Source organism: Thalassophryne amazonica, chromosome 4 (assembly GCF_902500255.1).
Source record: "Thalassophryne amazonica chromosome 4, fThaAma1.1, whole genome shotgun sequence".
NCBI lineage: Eukaryota > Metazoa > Chordata > Actinopteri > Batrachoidiformes > Batrachoididae > Thalassophryne > Thalassophryne amazonica.
Window position 1 is genome coordinate 34160471 of NC_047106.1, and position 19350 is coordinate 34179820.

General features: G+C 41.2%; 3 protein-coding genes across 5 annotated transcripts in view; all 3 read right to left on the minus strand.

The window, feature by feature from the left end:
- Positions 1–1863, minus strand: part of LOC117509635 (tRNA-dihydrouridine(20a/20b) synthase [NAD(P)+]-like) — a 29687-nt gene extending 27824 nt beyond the window's left edge. The window contains exons 1-2 of one of the 2 annotated variants that reach the window (XM_034169377.1): positions 1584–1850; positions 1249–1370 (exon numbers count right to left, since the gene is read on the minus strand). In XM_034169377.1, coding sequence (XP_034025268.1) covers positions 1249–1370; positions 1584–1669 — 208 coding nt within the window. In that variant the 5' untranslated portion in view covers positions 1670–1850. Of the gene's footprint in view, positions 1–1248; positions 1371–1583 lie in introns of both variants that reach the window. The other variant, XM_034169376.1, reaches the window with a different exon arrangement.
- A 1980-nt stretch (positions 1864–3843) lies between these two features.
- On the minus strand, positions 3844–11385 carry rflnb (refilin B). 2 transcript variants are annotated; one of them, XM_034169379.1, is made up of 3 exons: positions 10928–11385; positions 6638–6732; positions 3844–4868 (listed from the first exon to the last, which is right to left on the minus strand). In XM_034169379.1, the coding sequence occupies exons 1-3, from the start codon at positions 11123–11125 to the stop codon at positions 4550–4552; spliced, it is 612 nt and encodes a 203-aa protein (XP_034025270.1). In that variant the 5' UTR covers positions 11126–11385; the 3' UTR covers positions 3844–4549. The 2 variants fall into 2 exon arrangements, with proteins under 2 accessions (XP_034025270.1, XP_034025271.1); XM_034169380.1 differs by having other exon boundaries at positions 6638–6725; positions 10924–11385.
- Positions 11386–15628: 4243 nt separating this feature from the next.
- Positions 15629–19350, minus strand: part of vps53 (VPS53 subunit of GARP complex) — an 82620-nt gene continuing 78898 nt past the window's right edge. Inside the window, 2 exon segments of the mRNA XM_034169378.1 lie at positions 15629–16894; positions 18341–18445. Coding sequence (XP_034025269.1) covers positions 16724–16894; positions 18341–18445 — 276 coding nt within the window. The 3' untranslated portion in view covers positions 15629–16723.

The window sequence follows — 19350 nt, forward strand, 5'->3', positions numbered from 1 at the left end:
CTGTCCATCAACATTGTAAACAAGAAAGGACTCAGAGCTGATTCTTGGTGTAATCCCACCTCCGCCTTTAATGAGTCTGTCATTCCTACTGCCCATGTCACCGCCGTCACACTATCTTTGTACATGTCCTGCACTACCATGTATACTTCTCTGCTGCTCCAGACAGCATCATACAATACCACAACTCTTCTCTTGGCACAGTCATAAGCTTTCTCTAAGTCCACAAACACACAATGCCTTTGCCATACTTCTCCATCAGTATTTTCAGAGCAAACATTGCATGGTAGTGCTCTTTCTCGACATGAAACCATGTTACTGCTCACAGATTGTCACCTGTTTTCGAAGCCTAGCTTCTACTATTCTTTCCCATAATTTGTTCCTGTGGCAGGATTGCTTTCTAATTACTGACAGATTTCAGCTGGTGTCTTGGCTTTCCATGTCTTTTTACACCTCCCTTTCTTCAGGTTTTCAATACTTTTTTCCTGTGTCATTTCACATTATTACACATAATTTCTACATATATGGTTTGATTTCTTTGTATGTATGGATTACTTAAGTTATTACCGACATCTGGTGAAAATTTCATGTCAATAGCACCTTTACAAATATATTTACTGAGAGAAATAGTGGCATGTTCTATTTACCCACTCTATTGTCCTTCCAGTGAGGCGTTTGTGTACAACCACACAAAGAAAAAAATATATTTAAAGAAAACTGTAATTATACATGGTCAGCATATTACACCTGCCTTTCCTCAAAACTGGTGGTGCTGTAAACGTTTTCAATTGATGACGCAAGTGACATATGTTTGTGCATATGTCTGTGTAACATGTTATAACTTATTAATAAACCAATGCGTGACAGCATATCCTGACACTGTTCAGACATTATTAAAGTGTATGCCTTCTGTGGTCGCATGGTGTGTGATGTGCTCTGTATGGCCGGTGTTTCTCTTTTTTCTCAACAAGGTTTGAACTCCACCTTCTGTCATGCTTGTTTTTGTTCTGTATGTGAGCTGTAACCACATCATCAACTACATCCTTAATAGTGCGGGATGACAAAATCTTATTGTGGGGAGAAATTCTACTGTACATAGATGATACAGCACATGATCTGTAATATGCATATACAAACTTACATTTTACCATTGTGACAATGCTCATATTTTTGCATAAAATCAGTGACAACCTGAGTTTAGAAGGTGATACAACTATCCGCAGATTATGGAAATGCCATGTTGGTGCTCACATTCATTGGTAGTGAATTCACTGTCCCTGGCTTTGACAGATCGCAGAAAATCTGCTGCAACAATCATCGGGGTGAAGCAAACGTCACAGTTATACTTCCTCACCAAGGATCTGAAAGCCAGCCTGAAAAGAAATCAAGGATGACAGTTTCAGTAAAACTTAAAAAAACAAATCGTAAAACACATCAAACTATCCAAACAGTAAACCGCCTATTTGATTTACTCGTTTCGAAGAATTGAAAAATGAATGTGGAAATGCAGAGTTGAATTGTCAGTAAGAGCAAATGAATTCGTTCGCCCCACTCCACAGTCCCGGAGAAAAACAAATGTCACTTACTTTGAATATCGAACCATCGGAGCGCATATTTGAAGAACTTTTCCTTTTTCAAACAGATCCATTACATTAACGTTGGAAGTCTTCATTATTCCTGTTCGTCAGCTAGCAAAACAAGCTAGTCTCTACGATCTCTAAAAGCAGCGGGAATTAATAAAATAATCCACCCTGTCAATTCTGCTTCATTACTGTTTCATGTGAAGGTCAAAAGAAAAGTGAGCGCCCAACAAAACTTACGTCAAACAAAACTTGAAAGTAAAACACAAAAACGCTTCGGCTTCTTCATGATGTTTAATGCCGCCCTGCATGTGGCAGCGCTCGCCCCCTAGTGGCACTTCATGTTCCTCTTCTATGTGAGGTTTTGCGTGAGTGCCACCTGCTGGAATGAATTGTGTCTGACAGTTTTCAGTGCAGTTTTACCACAGCTGCCCTACTTAGCAAAATCAGGTTTCTTCTCTGCATCACTGCACCACAGAGCAGACTGGATTTTTTTTTTTTAAAGCTTCGTATCTTTTCGTGTAATTTCTTCAGTTCTATCTGCAAACATGTGGCACAGCCAGAAATTTGGATGATGGGGGGGGGGGGGGGGGTCCCCAGCTATACCTTTAAATAGGATTTTGCAGTCCAAGGATTAACACATTTTTACAATGGGAACTTTCTGTTCTTTAAAAGTTGTACATTGTACATGACAAACTTAAGAAAAAACATGTATGCAAAACTTGAGCCTCAAAAGGCAGTAGTCAACTAGTAGTTGGTACTGCTGCGTTACAGCAATCTGGCTATGCCCCCCACCTGTTCCTCTGTGCACACTACAGGTCTCCCCTCTGCTTGCTTGCATGGGGTCCTCCAAGCTCCAAATACATGCAGATTAGGTGAATCTGGCTGTGTACTGTAGTCTGTCCAAGGTGTACCCTACCTCTCATCCAGTGACTACTGGGTGAGGCTCCAGCTCACCCCCACAACACATCATTGCAGTAAGTAGGCATGGGGAAGGGGAAAACAAAGATACTGAACTTTGGCCTTTGCTTTTTTGTTAAGTCTAATATCCTAGTTTGTGATGTAACTGAATCAGCAGTCACATTTTTAGTTTGAATGTTTGAACTAAAATTACTGAGAAGGGAAGCATGTTTTCATTTACAAAAAAAAAAAATAAAATTTTCCATTAGTCTTTGACTAAAACCACCAAATCAAACCAGACTGTTTAGCCTACCTATGCACACTCAGGTCTTCACTTGCTCCAGCAAGTTGCAACATGCCAATTTTGAAGTGTTTTAACAGAGAAATTAGGACTTTAATCTAGGAGCATCTCAAGTACCTATAACCAAAGTTTCAGGTTCTTGTAGTGTCAAGATTTGTTTCATTACAGGAGCACTTTAAGATGCTCAGTAAATGGCCCATTAGCTAGAAACCCATTTTAAGAAGAGTAGCAGTATGAAATTTCTCTCTACACGTCAGACATATTAGTCATAGTTGAGGCCCCCCCCACCCCCGCAAGCCATTTAACCAACCAGAAAAGTTAGTATTTTTAGTCACTTTATTTCAAACTGGCACTCAAGTGAATTATCTGTAAGTGTCCCATCAACAAGGCACAAAGTGAATTAAACAAGTCCTTAAAACATCCAGAGAATAAATAACTTTAAAATACAACCCCATTAAAAATCAGTGGGATACAGCTTGTTTAAAGTCACCATCAAGTCTGAGCATTAAACAAACAAAAAAAAGTAAAATTTTATAGAGGTGTCACTTGTGTCAAGTGTTATACCTGTACACTGAAATGTGTATGCTGTCAGTCACACCTGCCAACAATGCAGGAAGAAAAGAACTTTAACTTAGCTTGTGCTGAGAAATACATAATAACCTGTGATGAAACAAAAAGCTGCGTGTAACATTTTCACCTCTGTAGATAACACTTATTTGTTAGCATGCACACAAACAGCACCACATTTAAGCTTGTAACAGGCTACATTAACCTTTAACTTCTCACAAGTGAGAAGTAGCGAAGCTTGAATCTTCGACTGGACTGGGTTGCTTGACGCGAGGACGTTATGCTTCAAATCGCAGAAGCTTCCTCAGCTAAAATTCTTACTCTGGCAGTCTGACTTCTGTCTTGAATCTTGTAACGTCCTCGCGTCAAGCAACCCAGTCCAGTCGAAGATTCAAGCTTCTCTACAATGGAAACCACCTGGACAACTGAGAGCCTAGACAGATACATTACAAGTGAGAACTCTGCTTCAACACTCAAAAAAAAAAAAAAAAAAAAAAAAAAAAAAAAAGTGACACGCAAATGAGTTTGACCACTGATACTGAAACCCTGTCTCACCAGAAAGGAGGCCAACAATCACCATAACTCACTTATTCAACTACAATTATGGAAGAAGATAGTGGGAATTAAGACACACGCTGCTTTAGTTTGACCAAAAACAAGAGTGATCCAGTATGAGAGAAGATCTAATTTAGCCAGGATTAAATCCTGAAATTGTAGAAGCAAATTTATAGCCAACTTCTGCTTACAGTTCCCGCAAATAAACACCTCCGTCCACCCTGCAGCTGATAGATATTAAAGTCAAAGCCACAAGCATGAGGTGTGGCTCTGAAACAAACATCCCTGGCAATGACAGCAGACATTGCTTTCATCCCTTATTGCATCTCCAGTGATGTCACAACTTTCTGTCCACTCCCATGACCGTCTCAACTCTGAGCACATACCTCAGCCAAGATCAGCAGAACCCCAAATTTACCAATAAATTTCAGTGAAGTTATGTGGGTCATTTTGGTCGCATCCAGATCTGCCCCCCCCCCCCCCAAAAACAGCTAATTTACATAAAAACCCTGCAGAATGTCTCAGTGAAACAAGTGGAGCACTTTCTCATGCATCTAAACACTGAGCATCTCCTTTGTAGAGTTAAAAAGCTACACAACAGCAGGAACATGGCAGCCAGCTTCAGGTACAGGGGGGAGTCGCTCATTCTTCACTGCGATAGCTTCCTGCAGGCCGCTTCCTTGAGCTCCACACTGGACAGGAAGCGCCGAGCTAGCCGGTGGCAGTCATAGCTCAGCTCTGTGGCGTACAGCAAGCTGGTTTTCTTGGGGTAAATAATGGTGGTACTCCGGAAGCGCTGCAGCCGCTGTCGAGGCTCAAACTCCAGCTGAGTCTTGTAGTGACGCCAGGTGCTGTGGGGCAAAGTCACCACTGTCTGCCTACAGTGTTCCAAGGCCTGGCCGAAGGGCTGCAGGGTCACATCCTGGATGAAGTGGCGCTCTGAGTTGTAGCACACTGATGAGGTATATCTGCAGAGAAAGATGGCATGGTTTAATGAGCGGCAACAGTTTAGCATGCAGGGCCAACACTTTGGTTGCAACAAAAACCTGCAACCAAATCACATCAGCAACTGGTTTTACTGACGAGCTCCTCTCATTTAAAGTCCTGATTGTCTGATGTCACCAGTTAGAGCCTGTATCACCACCTTGGCCCTTTGTGACACTGTTGCCCACCCCTGCTGTAATGATAAAGTGGGTGAAACCATTCCACTGCACTCTTTGCCCACTATCATTAAACAGCCCTGTTCTTTAAGAGACAGGGTATCTACAACTGTCACACCCAAGAGTCAGACATTTTCAGCTGCAACACAGTCTTTGCCCAATCATTTATCTTTGATAATTTTATTCCACACCATCTCCTGGTGGAGCAGGTAGCTGAGTGAATAAGGAGCAAGTCTGTCAATACGTAGGCCTGGATTCACATCCTACTCATGCTGTGTCCTTTGACAAGATGATTTACATTGCCTCAGTCCAACCAGCTAAAACCAGGGGCCAGCCTCTGTTGGCAAAGTGATCTGCATTACACTACAGAACCTGGAGATAACCACAGCAGGCCTCAGGGGCTAAATAAGCCTGTGACTTTTTTTTTTTTTTTTTTTATTACCAGTGCACGTTTTAAAACTGGCTCAGCAGATACAGCTGTCCACCCGACAGTCCCTGCCTGAAAGCATCTCGTAGCCAACATTTTTATGTGGGCACTTTGATGGTAAATGTTACCCAACATGTGTCAGGGAGTCAAAAATAGATCTCATTTAGAAGATACATTACAGATATATTCATCTTCAAAACCCCTTCTGAATCTGGTGCCACTGTCCTGGAGGGGAGAGGTTTTTTTTTTTTTTTAATAACAGTCATGTTTTACAACACTGTTGCAATATTGTATCTAATTTTAACCCCTTAAAATAAGAGTTTCCAAGGGTGATTAAGTACATTCATTGACAAAATTGCCACCAGCATTCAATAAATGGACAAAGTAGTATTGTAAATTCCAATTTTTATACATACACATATACATATATATATATATATATATATATATATATATATATATATATATATATATATATACACACACACACATACATATACACACACATACACACTACCAAGTACATGTTGACTCACCATCAACTGTCCTTGTATATTTTTATAAGAACAGCTCTTGCTAAACAGCTCTTTCTGGGTTTAACTTAGTTTGGAAAAAGCAGAAAGCTACTTCTTGTAAATGGACAAGAGTTCAGGGCATTTTTCCAGTCACTGAAATGGTTTAGAAGACTATGGCTTACTGTTATTTCCTAGTCATAAGAGTCCAACAAAAAGGTGTTAATTATTTAATGTTGCTCGTATGTTGTCATTTGTGCCCATATGCATTGCTGCTGGACAAAAATAAAGGGGCCAAGTGCCTCTAGTAGTGCAGTACATGCAATGCAATAGATCCGCATCCCTGTTGCTTCTCATCTTTAAGGTTTTAATCTGTTAACATGGACTCCCAAGTGAAATGCAACCATAATGTGTGACAGTGCTGCAGGCCAATTACACATGAGATGAGGGCTGCCCAATCTGTTCCTGGAGGGCATCTGGCCTGCATGGTTCTATGTCCACCTGCTATACTCTCCTGATTAATTCTGGCATTTCCCAGTTCTGTACTGGTTGAGCACAACTGTCAGATCATCATCTGTGGGTGGAGCAAGAGTCCTCCAGGAGCAGATCTGTGCAACCCTGTATTAGACCACACTTACCTCATTTCCTTTGGTGGCAATGGCTCAAGTGTTATGCCCTCTCCAAACAAGAGTGAGTGTCGCTGTGGGAAAGATCCTGAGGGTAGAACTGGAACCTGCGAAGCAGAAATCAGACCAACACAGGAAAGAAGGTTAATGTGACTTTCACTCAGCAGCAGGGTTGAACGTTCTGCATCTAGACTGCTACAGCTAACTGTTTTCCCTGGTGTGGTGTGTCTTCCTGGATACTTCTTACTGGACCAACAATGACCCTCTTGGGAGTTGGAACCTTTGATCCAAGAAACTGACAGTGCATCTTTGTGTTCAGATTTCAGAGAGATTGCCCTCAGAGCCTTCTGAACTACTGGATTACAAGATTACAGCATTTGTTGTTTTTATGTTAGTGTTCAGTTGTAGGGGATTGACTGTATTCAGAGATTACATGTCTAGGCTTTTCCAAAGGCTCAGTTATTTAAAACTACACCACTAAGTTTTATAGATAAAGAGCAAAATATAGCTTACTGAATTTCATCAAGAGCACCGAGTGACTGTGTACTCAGCTCACCAAATACTTTATTTTAATAGTTTCTGTGCAGAATGCAAACAGGGTCAGACTTTATGTACTCAAAACTAGCTGACATTTTTAGAGTTGTGCATTGGCTCTTCCAGTGTCAGAATGAAGTTCTGAACCTGATGTCTCAGCTGCACACAATCCTTGCAAGTTATCAGCTAAAATTGTTCAAGATTTAATTAATGGAATGCTTAAGTTTGGAAATTTGAATGACAGTCCTGATACAAAAGCCAATACAAAAACACACACACACACACCACAGTCATGTTTCCCCAGATATGACAGCAGCAGATTTACCCCATTTCCAGGAGGGTAAGTCGTGGCTTTTTTTTTTTTTTTTTTTTTAATAAATGAGTTATGAAGGCCCTGGACCTTGTATAATGAGGGAAAAGAAATATATATATATATATATATATATATATATATATATATAAATAAATAAATAGTGCAACATGGGTTTTTCCCCTCAAGAAGCTTTTTAATAGATGTACCATAGACTCCGGAATATAAGGTGAAACCACATATTACATTCTATCTCAACATTAATGCACTCGAACATTTGGAGATTTTCTGAGAAACCAAAGTTTCTAAAAATAAGTTCTATCCTTTGACCACTGGATTGGTGCCAGTGTAGTTTTTCTAAATTCACACAAACTTGCACTTTTACTGCATTCCTTTCAGGCAGCGTTGATTTGACTGATTTTAATTCAAGATGGTACAAGCATCATATGGGCTGAAGCAGACTTCACACTGAAAACCCTCAGGTGCCAGTTTCTGGCCGATGAAACTGTTGCCGAGCTCAGTACAAATACATGTAATTTGGTCACTTTTCAAAGAGGTCGAACTCGTCAACAAAGTCAATTTAATGTACAATGATTTATTTCAGGTCAGCTTGGTGTATAAATCTCATTCCAGGCAGTGACAGCTACCATGGCTGTTAGAAGCAAGTTAGAGACAAAACCAAACCAGCTGCTTTCAATTGGCATCTGAGCTTGTTTTCATCGGGCAGCCAGGACACGCAGGAGCCAAAATATTGCAGGAGTGTGTACGAGGCCTGGAAAAAAAAAAAAAAAAAAAAAAAAACACACCTGCTTGTGCCCATGGTGGCTGCTGTATCACTGTATTACAGTAACTAAGCCATATGAGGTCTGTAAGAAAACTATCTGACCTTTTTATTTTTTTAAAAAACTATATGGATTTGAATCGTGCACTTGCATCAGCCAAGCTTGAACTTTCGTGCACGTGTGAATTTTTTCCACGTCTGTCGGTTGCGTCATTCGCCTGTGGGCAGGCTTTGAGTGAGCACTGGTCCACCCCCCTCGTCGGATTTTTATTGTCAGGGAAATGGCTGAGCAATTGGAGCAGCGCTGAATCAAATTTTTCCAGAAACTGAGAGACAGCCAGGTGGAAGCCATTCGGAAGATTCAGACGGCTTTCTGTGAAGATACTCTGGGCGTCACACAAATTAAGACCGTTACAACTGGATTAAAGACGGCCCACAGCGGCAGAGGGCACTCCGCGCGGCCATCGACAGGCTGAAACGACCAGATCATTTCCAAAGTGAAGGCTGTGTTGATCCGGGACGTCGTCTGACTACCAGATAAATTGCAAAAAGCACGGCCGTGTTGGAAGTCTCACAGGACAAGTTGTGACATGTCCAGCTGTTACACAATTTCTCGGATACTCACTCGACTGAAAAGCCACTGAAAGCCGTCTGAATCTTCCGAATGGTTTCCAGCACGGACGTGCTTTTTGTTGCGCGCCATTGCGGCTCCGTCCTGAAGCACGAATTCCTCCGCACGTCTTTCATTACAAAATCTCCTGTAACAGTGGAATGTGCTGCAAAAGTGCTGATGTCCAACTCTTCTGCAATTTCTCTGGTAGTCAGACGACGTCCCGGATCAACACAGCCTTCACTTTGGAAATGATCTGGTCATTTCAGCCTGTCGATGGCCACTCGGAGCGTGGAGCTCCCTGCGCCACTGTGGGCCGCTTTAATCCGGTTGTAATGATCCTTAATCTGTGTGACGCCCAGAGTATCCTCACCGAAAGCCGTCTGAATCTTCCGGATGGTTTCCACCTGGCTGTCTATCACAGTTTCTGGAAAAATTTGATTCAGCGCTGCGCCAATCGCTCAGCCATTTTCCTGACAATGGAAAATCCGACAAGGGGGGTGGACCACTGCTCACTCAAAGCCTGCCCACAGGCGAATGACGCAACCGACAGGCGTGAAAAAACACGCATGCGCACGAAGGCTCAAGCTTGGCTGATGTAAGCGCACGATTAAAATCCATATAGTTTTTAAAAAAAAAATAAGAAGGTCAGATTGTCTTCTAACAGACCTCGTATGTTGATTTGTAACAAAACTGTCAAAAGGGGTAATAAATGTTTAAAGACGATTGAATACATTAGAACAGTAAATTGATCAGTCCTTTCAAATGCCATGCAGCTCGCTACTGCTGCGTTCGTGTACAGTTGGAAATTACAGCTTGTTTGCTTGGATTTTTTGTGGGGGGGGTCTACTTCACTGGGCTCAGGCACCTTATATATAGGCAAGAATTAATCCTTTGTTTGGATATAATGAATTATTTTACCAAAAATAAAATGAAATCCACTCTCTTGCCACAAGCAACTGCTGAGTTTAACAAAGAAGTCATGTAATTTCTGATGGTACATGAAGGCAGCAGTGATCTGCACCGTGTTCAAAAGGGCTGCTCTGATGATATTTAATCATTTTTACACTTATATTTATAGCAAAGGCTATACGCCCAACCGTTGGGCAGATAAATGTCTTACCTTATTCACCCAACCATGATTGTGTATTTGACACGTTTTGTGCATCTCAACTAGGTTTTTTTTTTTTTTTTTACACCACTGTACGGCTCTATTGCGGCGTATGTTTGACACATTTAATGGCGCTGTCTTTAATTACTGCGAAAACACTGCAATGGATGAAAACAGACAACTTCATAAGCATTTTGAATGGAAGCCTGTTAACAATGATGAAAGTTTTTGAACAAAAAGCTGCTTGTTGGTTGTAAGATGGCGGTAGTTTGGCACTGTTCCCTGGGTGTGATAAGCCAAAACAGAACCACTTTAGATCACAGCTCCTCCACGGGCTGCGAACCCTCCCGCAACCAGCGAGAAAATATCAGCCTTTTTTGAAACTGGAAGTGAGCTTACAAGCGTGCTCACTGGTCAGTTGTGGTTGGATGAATATGCTCGTGAATTTACTTTATTGACCCAACGGTTGGGCGTATAGCCACTCTGTATATTTATAACCCTTTTGAGAGTTATACATTATAAATCAATATATATGACTTAGTAAAGTAATACAGCGATACAGCAGCCACCACTGCAGACCAGCATTTTTTTTCCCAGGCCTCCTGCACACATGTAATATTTTCGGCTCCTGCATGTCCTGTGCCTTTCAGTCCAGCCCTTAGTGGAAGTACGAATTCTTGCTTTTAGATTCGTCACTTAGAAAGTGGACATAGAATACAGTTACCATCTCAAAATATTGATACTTTCCAGTGGGGTCCATTATAACTTTTTTTTTTTTTTTAAGAATGGTTTCATTTCTAGAGCAGTTTTACAGCTAGCAGATGCTCAAAGCGCCTCACATTTACTAATTAATCAGCCACAGACTCTTCCCCCACCGAAAATAAAGCCTTTGGAGCAAGACTAACTGCTAATAAATAATTTTAACTCGAGGTGTTTTGGGCTGTTTTGTCACCTACCAGCGGGCTCCGTCTCTCATCCTCCGACACCGGGCTCACGCCCCGGACTTTGTCCGCTGACGCAGCCTGCAGCCAGGCGCTGGGACTCGGACTCGACGGTAAGCCAGAGTCCGGGCTGTCAAGTCCGCGTTCAGCCTTGCAGCTCATTTCCAGAGGATCTTCTTCGTTGGCATTAGGCAAGTTCAACCTGCCAACCATCTCTCGCTAAAGTGCAGTCGTATGAGTTGCGACAGAACACTTCCAGCTAGCTAAACTTTTCCGGACAAGAGGCGCGACTGCTGCCGGCTGGGAAGCTCATTAACCGAACTCAACCCGAAACTACACTTTCAAAACGCGTGAAAAAGAACGATAAAGTGACCTGTAAAAGTCAAAAACCGTCCAGGTAAATCCTGTGAGAAAACAACCTCCGCACAGGGACCAACTTGTATCCGGGTCTCGTCTTTAAAACGCTTCTTTAGTTCGGAGTTCTCAAAGGAGCCGCAGCGCCACAAACAGAAAAAGGAACGCCCCCTTAAGGCATTTACTGGCTGCTGATTGGACAAAAAACAAGAGGCAAACTGCGGCTCGTTCCAGCTCCTGATTGGCCCTCGGCAAATCCAGCGGCATGATTTTTTTTTTTTTTTTTTCGCCTGTGGTGGGTTTTTCATTTTTCCCCTTTTCTAAAACGCAGAGAAGACGGTGGTCCAACTGTTCAGCAAGTAATATTTTAATGTTATCTATCAGTCAACCAAAAGCAATGTCAATAATATTAATATTAAAAATAAATACAATTATTGTCCGCTAATGTGTAACTGGCTATATGACAAGAATTCAATCAATCAATTACACCTCTAAGAAAAAAAAAATTATCTGCCTGTCACTTTAAATGGAAAAGAGTTGCGGGTGGACACGCCCCTTTCTCAAAAGGGAGGAGTTGCAGCATGAAGTCTCAATCATATGGATTTCCATGACAAAACTGTTTCAGACCTAAAAATTACTTCTACATACACATAGAAACCTAAGCACATTTAACTGCAGAAATCTGTACAGATTTTACACAGTATGACCCCTTCAAATGTTTTTGTGTTGCGTGTCTGCGGATTATAGTCTACATGGATGCTCCTAGCATTACATGAATGCGATATGAATCTGACTGTACTATTTAAGCACCTACTTGTGTATTTACTGTATGCCTGAAGTACTTATTTAAGTTATGCTGAGTATTTGAGTGTTTTTCTTGATTACCCTTCTTTAAAGGGTTTATTTTTATTAAATTTTGTGTTTTGTCCACTTTGGTATACAACCCCTGGCAATAATTATGGAATCACCGGCCTCGGAGGATGCTCATTCAGTTGTTTAATTTTGTAGAAAAAAAGATCACAGACATGACACACAACCAAAGTCATTTCAAATGGCAACTTTCTGGCTTTAAGAAACACTATAAGAAATCAGGAAAAATAATTGTGGCAGTCAGTAACGGTTACTTTTTTAGACCAAGCAGAGGGAAAAAAAATATGGACTCACTCAATTCTGAGGAATAAATTATGGAATCACCCTGTAAATTTTCATCCCCAAAACTAACACCTGCATCAAATCAGATCTGCTCGTTAGTCTGCATCTAAAAAGGAGCGACCACACCTTGGAGAGCTGTTGCACCAAGTGGACTGACATGAATCATGGCTTCAACACGAGGGATGTCAATTGAAACAAAGAAGAGGATTATCAAACTCTTAAGAGGGTAAATCATCACGCAGTGTTGCAAAAGATGTTGGTTGTTCAGTCAGCTGTGTCTAAACTCTGGACCAAACACAAACAACATGGGAAGGTTGTTAAAGGCAAATATACTGGTAGACCAAGGAAGACATCAAAGCGTCAAGACAGAAAACTTGAAGCAATATGTCTCAAAAATAAAAAATGCACAACAAAACAAATGAGGAACGAATGGGAGGAAACTGGAGTGAACGTCTGTGACCGAACTGTAAGAAACCGCCTAAAGGAAATGGGATTTACATACAGAAAAGCTAAACGAAAGCCATCATTAACACCTAAACAGAAAAAAACAAGGTTACAATGGGCTAAGGAAAAGCAATCGTGGACTGTGGATGACTGGATGAAAGTCATATTCAGTGATGAATCTCGAATCTGCATTGGACAAGGTGATGATGCTGGAACTTTTGTTTGGTGCCGTTCCAATGAGATTTATAAAGATGACTGCCTGAAGAGAACATGCAAATTTCCACAGTCAATTGACAGACAATTGATGATATGGGGCTGCATGTCAGTTAAAGGCACTGCGGAGATGGCTGTCATTACATCATCAATAAATGCACAAGTTTACGTTGATATTTTGGACACTTTTCTTATCCCATCAACAAAGGATTTTTGCGGATGATCAAATCATTTTTCAAGATGATAATGCATCTTGCCATAGAGCAAAAACTGTGAAAACATTCCTTGCAAAAAGAGACATAGGGTCAATGACATGGCCTGCAAATAGTTTGGATCTTAATCCAATTGAATATCTTTGGTGGAAGTTGAAGCCAGGTTGACAAGGCTCCAACCTGCAAAGCTGATCTGGCAACAGCAATCAGAGAACGTTGAAGCCAGATTGATGAAGAGTACTGTTTGTCACTCATTTAGTCCATGCCTCAGAGACTGCAAGCTGTTATAAAAGCCAGAGGTGGTGCAACAAAATACTAGTGATGTGTTGGAGCGTTCTTTTGTTTTTCATGATTCCAAAAAATTTCACTCTTATTTGGCTAAAAATTACTCACACCACGGAAAGCACTTTTGGAGTTGCACTCAAATCTCGTTGTAATGCAAATTACAATGACAATAAAGGCAATTCTGAGTCTTCTTTAACACTTTCCTATTTATATTCCAGGAAAGGTGATTTTTACATCATTCAAAGTATCATTGTACTATTTTAAGTTTGTGACGGTGACAATGAGTCCCTGATTAAGAAGGCAATGGTCTTGTTTCAGATTGTCTGGATAATGGACATGCATGATGTTTTTCATAAAATATATGGAGTAATTTTAGTGATAGTTTGTGGAGCGGTAGCATTTGGGTGAATGAAGCCAAGTAGATTTTGACACGGCTGCAGATCCACGATCTTCATTTGTAGTGTGGTGCCTCAGAACTTTAGGCTCATTGAACAGTTTATGGACAATGATAAACACTGAAATAAATTGAAATTTGCACCAGAAGTCTGTTGCGGATAACAAGCTAGTACCACAGATGCATTTTTATGGGTATTTACTGCAGGTGGAGTGTACGGTGAGGTATCTTGGGCAGTCTTATGTTGATATGGCACATCATTATTCAACAAAAACTCACATTAGCATATGTGCACACAGCTCAGCGTGCCGCACTCCTTGGAGCGACAACTCTATTTTGGCACTGTGGGTGGGATAGCTCGCCGGACTACTTTCGACTGATCCAGCACTGAATTTGCCAACATGAGAAGATGCTGCTGGATGAGTGCGAGTATATTAACTTACGATCATTTAGGCATAAAAACACACGATACACAAGTTCTTGTGCCAAATGTACTCCTTATGTTTATGTTACCCATGAAAATGCACTGTCATCACAAATACAGCATTATTTGGAAAGTACTTTTTGTGCAGGAAGTCATCAAGCACGTTGGCCGCGGGTGTGCACTAACACAGAATATACAAAAACTTAATAGTTGTTCGGCAAAAACAAGAGCATTCACTTGCCATAAGCTAGTGGCGCGCATTAGTGTATGGCATATGTGGTCACACACAGCGGTTCACATTAGCATCTTTATGCTAGGTGCAGCAAACACCAGCATTTAGTGGTTGATGCGGTTACCATCAACAACAGTTATCATGACAACAAAAAGAAGAAAGTCCTATGTAGACTCTGAAGTCTATTATTGCCGGTGCGTATCCCTGGTTGCTGAATCGTCTAACCAAAACAAAAAATAGCAATGCCAACATTTATATTAACATTAATCATGGTTAATGTTTTCTGTCAGTAGCCCAATATGCCATGCCAACATCACAATATGGACTGTAACACCCGGTCTTTTCCACTGCAGGAACTGGGACACCAATTTAGGGGTGTCCACAACCTTTGTATATCTCCATCACATGGACCACCCCATATAGATGATTTTCATGGATTTTTTAATACTTCTGAGTGGCCCTAAAAACCACTGGATAGAGGTCAACACTAGTTGGTTGCTAGCTTACATGGGAGAACACAACAACAAGCAGCAAACCAGACTAGTGAAACAAGAGCAAGTGCAAAGAAGGTGGAAAAAAAAAATCAAAAGCAGAAGTGGACAGATGAACCGTTGAGGTGGTACAGGTGTTGTTTTGCTTCTTGATGCATGATATCTGTGAGAATTTGAAGAGAAATGAGCAAATCTGTTGCGCAAAATTATTACATCACTACATACCCTGAGAAGGCACGTTACCGGGCCCTTCCTGTTAACATTCTTAACATCTAGGAAGTAGGCTGAGTTCTAGCAGTGAAAACAGACCTATAAACAGTAGCATGGTCCACATCCAGGAATCAGGTAATAACCAGAAAAAATTCATGTCTGTAGCATAACAGGCCTCACAAGTGAGACAGACATCTTCAGCAGAACATGTTGGGGCCCCAAAACAACATCTCACGGGCTACGAGCCTGCGAACCACCAGTTGATGATCCATATCAAGTACTCCAAGAACAGACTCAAGTAGATGAGATAAACTGTTTTAATGGTAACAGTTTCATGTGGAAAATAAGACGATGCGAACAAGTCACAGTTTGCACCTGGTGGCAGGAATGTGTACAGTAAATGTGTTAACATTTATTTCATCTTCAACAACATAGTAAAGAGTTACCAAAGAATAACCTCAAACCACGCTCGGGTTTCCAGACACCGATGTACTTCTTGCTACTGAGGACAGATCAGGGTTAGTATTAAGAAAAGCACATCACATTGTGTGCAGCTTTATCTCACTGAAGCACAACCATGTATTCATATTAATGCAATTTAACACAAGAGCTTTCAACAATCAAATAATATTTACAACTGCTTTATGAGATATCAATCGTGCACATGTACACATTTTGTACATGTCTTCTTCTCTCCCTAGTGGGAAGCCACCAAGTTTAAAGGATTTAAGCTAGCTGCTTGTGATTTGCAAGTCAACCTACGGGGAGGTTTAAATGCCAACACAGAGACCAGACTCGTGTCTTCACTGAGAACTCAGCAAATCCAAAGATCCACTTTGTCCTGGACTTGGGAATTCTTAACAGTAAGTCAGTGAGTCACTCAAGGCCACCATGAAAAAGAAAAAAACAACAACAAAAAACACCCCTCCCCGGACACTAATGACGCGTGCCCGCCTTCAATGGATTGCAGTGATTATTCAAACTGGTATCCCGACTTGAAATTAAACATTTCACTCTGCATTCAGAAAACAGACTTTTTAGTTGAAATCAGGCTGCCTCAAGTCATTCTACTTAAGTATATAGTTAAAAGCACTACAATCAGTCGTTTAAGTGCAAATATATTGCGACAATGTACCGAGTGTATGCTGTAAAACAGATTTGTGCAAACGCATGCCAACATGATGCAGTGGTGGAGAAAGATGCTTCACAATTCAACATTACTTCAGTTTCATATCAAGGAGAGAGAGAGAGAGAAATACCAGTCAATTGTTTGTCTTTCTGTAACTTTTAGTTTTTTTTGTTTTGTTTTGTTTTTTTTTTTACATTCAAGACGTTGAATGGGGAGGAGGGGAAAAAAGAAAATCCTTCCTAGTTTGCTGCTCTGTGTTCAGTGCATGGATTCACAGTCTCTTCTTGATGAGTTTCTCTAGTTTGCGGATGCGGGAGGACTCCTGCTCCGGCGTGGGGGCACTGAAGGAAAGCGAGGGTCCGCCATCGGCCCCGGAGGGAGGAGCAGGTAATCTCTGCCTGAAAAGATCCAGCATGCTGCTTTGTTCGCTGCGCTTCAAACCCTACAAACAGAGACACAAATGCACACAGGGACACGAGGAAGGTGATGACACCAGGCATTGGGAAACTTCTCTGAAAAACATAAAATATCCTGCTAGAAGTTGTAGCAAGGCCAAAGTAATAAGTTGATAAATCAAAGGGAAGGTCATAAGAAAAACTGCTGTACACTTCAAAAGACACAGACCTCAGCAGGACATGAACTTTCCTGACGTGTTGATTTGCATTCTTTTAGTCTGTTGTGTTTGTGACTTCTGAGCCATCTTCCACCTGCATGCACAACACGTCTGCTGCCATTTTAGTGTCTCTGTTTATGCTAGCACTAGCAGCAGCAAAACATGACTGCATTTGACATCAATTTTAAAATTTAATTTTGCTAACATTAAAGAACCATATTTCAGATTAACTGCACTACATTCCAAGAACAGCTACCTTTGTAGGTGTGTGTATCCCTGCCTTATAAAGTGACCCGATACCCATCGAGATACATGGGCTATGATACGATTCATGGACCATATTTCTTAAAATTATGGACAAATCCAGTTTGCTGTGATACAATGCTATTTGATACAACTCTTTGCTGAGTGGAGACATTTATTTTCCATGATAAATTAGAATAAGCCAAATTGGCTTTACACACCTTCAAATACATAATTTCATAAAAGAACAGCAATCTTCTTTGGGTTTTACTAGTGTGCTGCAGCATGATGGCACTGACCTCCTTTTGTTCACCACCAGGGGCAGCAGCACATACATATAGAACATAGTATAAAAGTTCAAAAAAGAAACCAAATGTTTCTCCCTGTCACGTATTACATCAATTTGAGTGTTGAAATTCATCTATATATTTTTGATGTTTGAACACCTCAATTTTCTTTCAAGTAGCCCGCTGGCCTTCTCCAGTTGAAAATACCCTTTCAGAGACGAGGGTAGTTTATTTTGTTTATACAGTGAGTGAGAAGCTGCTTGTCGTTAGGTGGAGAGGTGTTTATACCAAGTTCCAGCTAGAAATCGGTCATCTTCTACCTGCGTTAGACAAAGTATCTTGGTACAGCCTAACAGCAAGTAATGCGTTTTTTTTGGGGGGGGTGTCCAGAAACAAAAATTATTTTTGAAACAAACACAATACATGCAAGTGTTTGTAGTTAGCAGCAGGCTTGTTTTAACTTTCAGCAGTTCTCAGTCCTGATGGAGTTTGTGGCCTGGCACCAATCGTGGCAGATCGGAAGCAGCTTGTGGTCATCCTGTGCCCCCTACTGATCCAGAGTAGCATAAAACAAGCTAATTTCTTCAGGACTACATTGCAAGTGAGACGCCTCCTTTCTGTCTCATGCCTTTTGAAGTGTACTGGAACCAAAACAGGGCGCTGCTTCAAACTCGACATTGCATTCAGGACAGTAGGAGAAACTAATAAAATGGAGAAAATCATAAGCAGAGTCAAGCCAACAGACCTTCATGTCCAGAATCTTCTGGAAGGTCTCAGGATTACCATCTGCCAGGAGTTTAATGTAGTTATCAACAAACACCACTGCTGGTTCGTGTGGGGCCATTACCACCTGCAAAAGAGAAGACTGATGTTGGTTTCCAGCCAAGAGATCTTTAAATGATCCCACATGAGGAGCTATGGACCAAAGGAGGTGGAGGATGAGGGTGGGGAACATCAAACCAAATCCAAGGAGTAGTGGCAGAAAAAAAAAGAGCTGCTATATTTAAGAGCTCCTTTTTCACTCTGTTTTTTTTCTTTTACACACCAATTACTCCATGCATGAGTGAGCAAGAATTTCTGGTGGGGTATAACGAGCCTGGGCAAAAGTTAGTAATAGTATTCCTCAAAAGCAGGCAAAACAAACAACAAAAAAAAAAGACTAATCAGACCAAAGAAATGGGGATAGATTTTTTTTTTCTCCTTTCTTCTTTTTAGTAACATAAGAGACTGCATGGAAAACATGGATCACATAGTATTTCTTGTAGTGTGCAACAAAAGACACAAACCAACACATGGCTGACAGACTCCACAATCTGTCCTCTACAAACGTATGCGTGTGCGCGCACACACACACACACACACAGTGCCTTATTCTCCTCAGCCACAATGATTCCTTTGATGCTTTATGACTTTTTTTCTCAGCGTACAAACACACAGAGGAAGGTGAGAACAGGAGAGGGAGAGAGAGTATGTGTGTGCTTGTGTGCACGCACTCAGGATTGTGAGGAATTCTTTTACTTCTGACAAGCCCTGCTGGCTGAGTGATTTACTTAGCAACTGTCCTGGAGTAGGTCCAAGAGGGAAGGTCTGGAGAGACCTTGTTACAAAAAAAAGTAAAGGTAAAACAAGGATTTAAACAAAACAAGCACAGAAAGGGGGAAATCAAAGAGCAACATAGTGAGTAGTATTCAGTCTGAACAAGGGTGTGGAAGAGGGCTGGCTTTTGAAATCTCCCCTTGAAGACAACTTCAGAGG

Coding starts and splice junctions, on each gene's coding strand:
- rflnb (XM_034169379.1), bottom strand. CDS start 11,125: ATGGTTGGCAGGTTGAACTTGCCTAATGCCAACGAAGAAGATCCTCTG. Junction 6,733..10,927: donor ATGAGAGACGGAGCCCGCTG/GTAGGTGACAAA, acceptor TCTGCTTCGCAG/GTTCCAGTTCTACCCTCAGG. Junction 4,869..6,637: donor TTGCCACCAAAGGAAATGAG/GTAAGTGTGGTC, acceptor CTTTCTCTGCAG/ATATACCTCATCAGTGTGCT.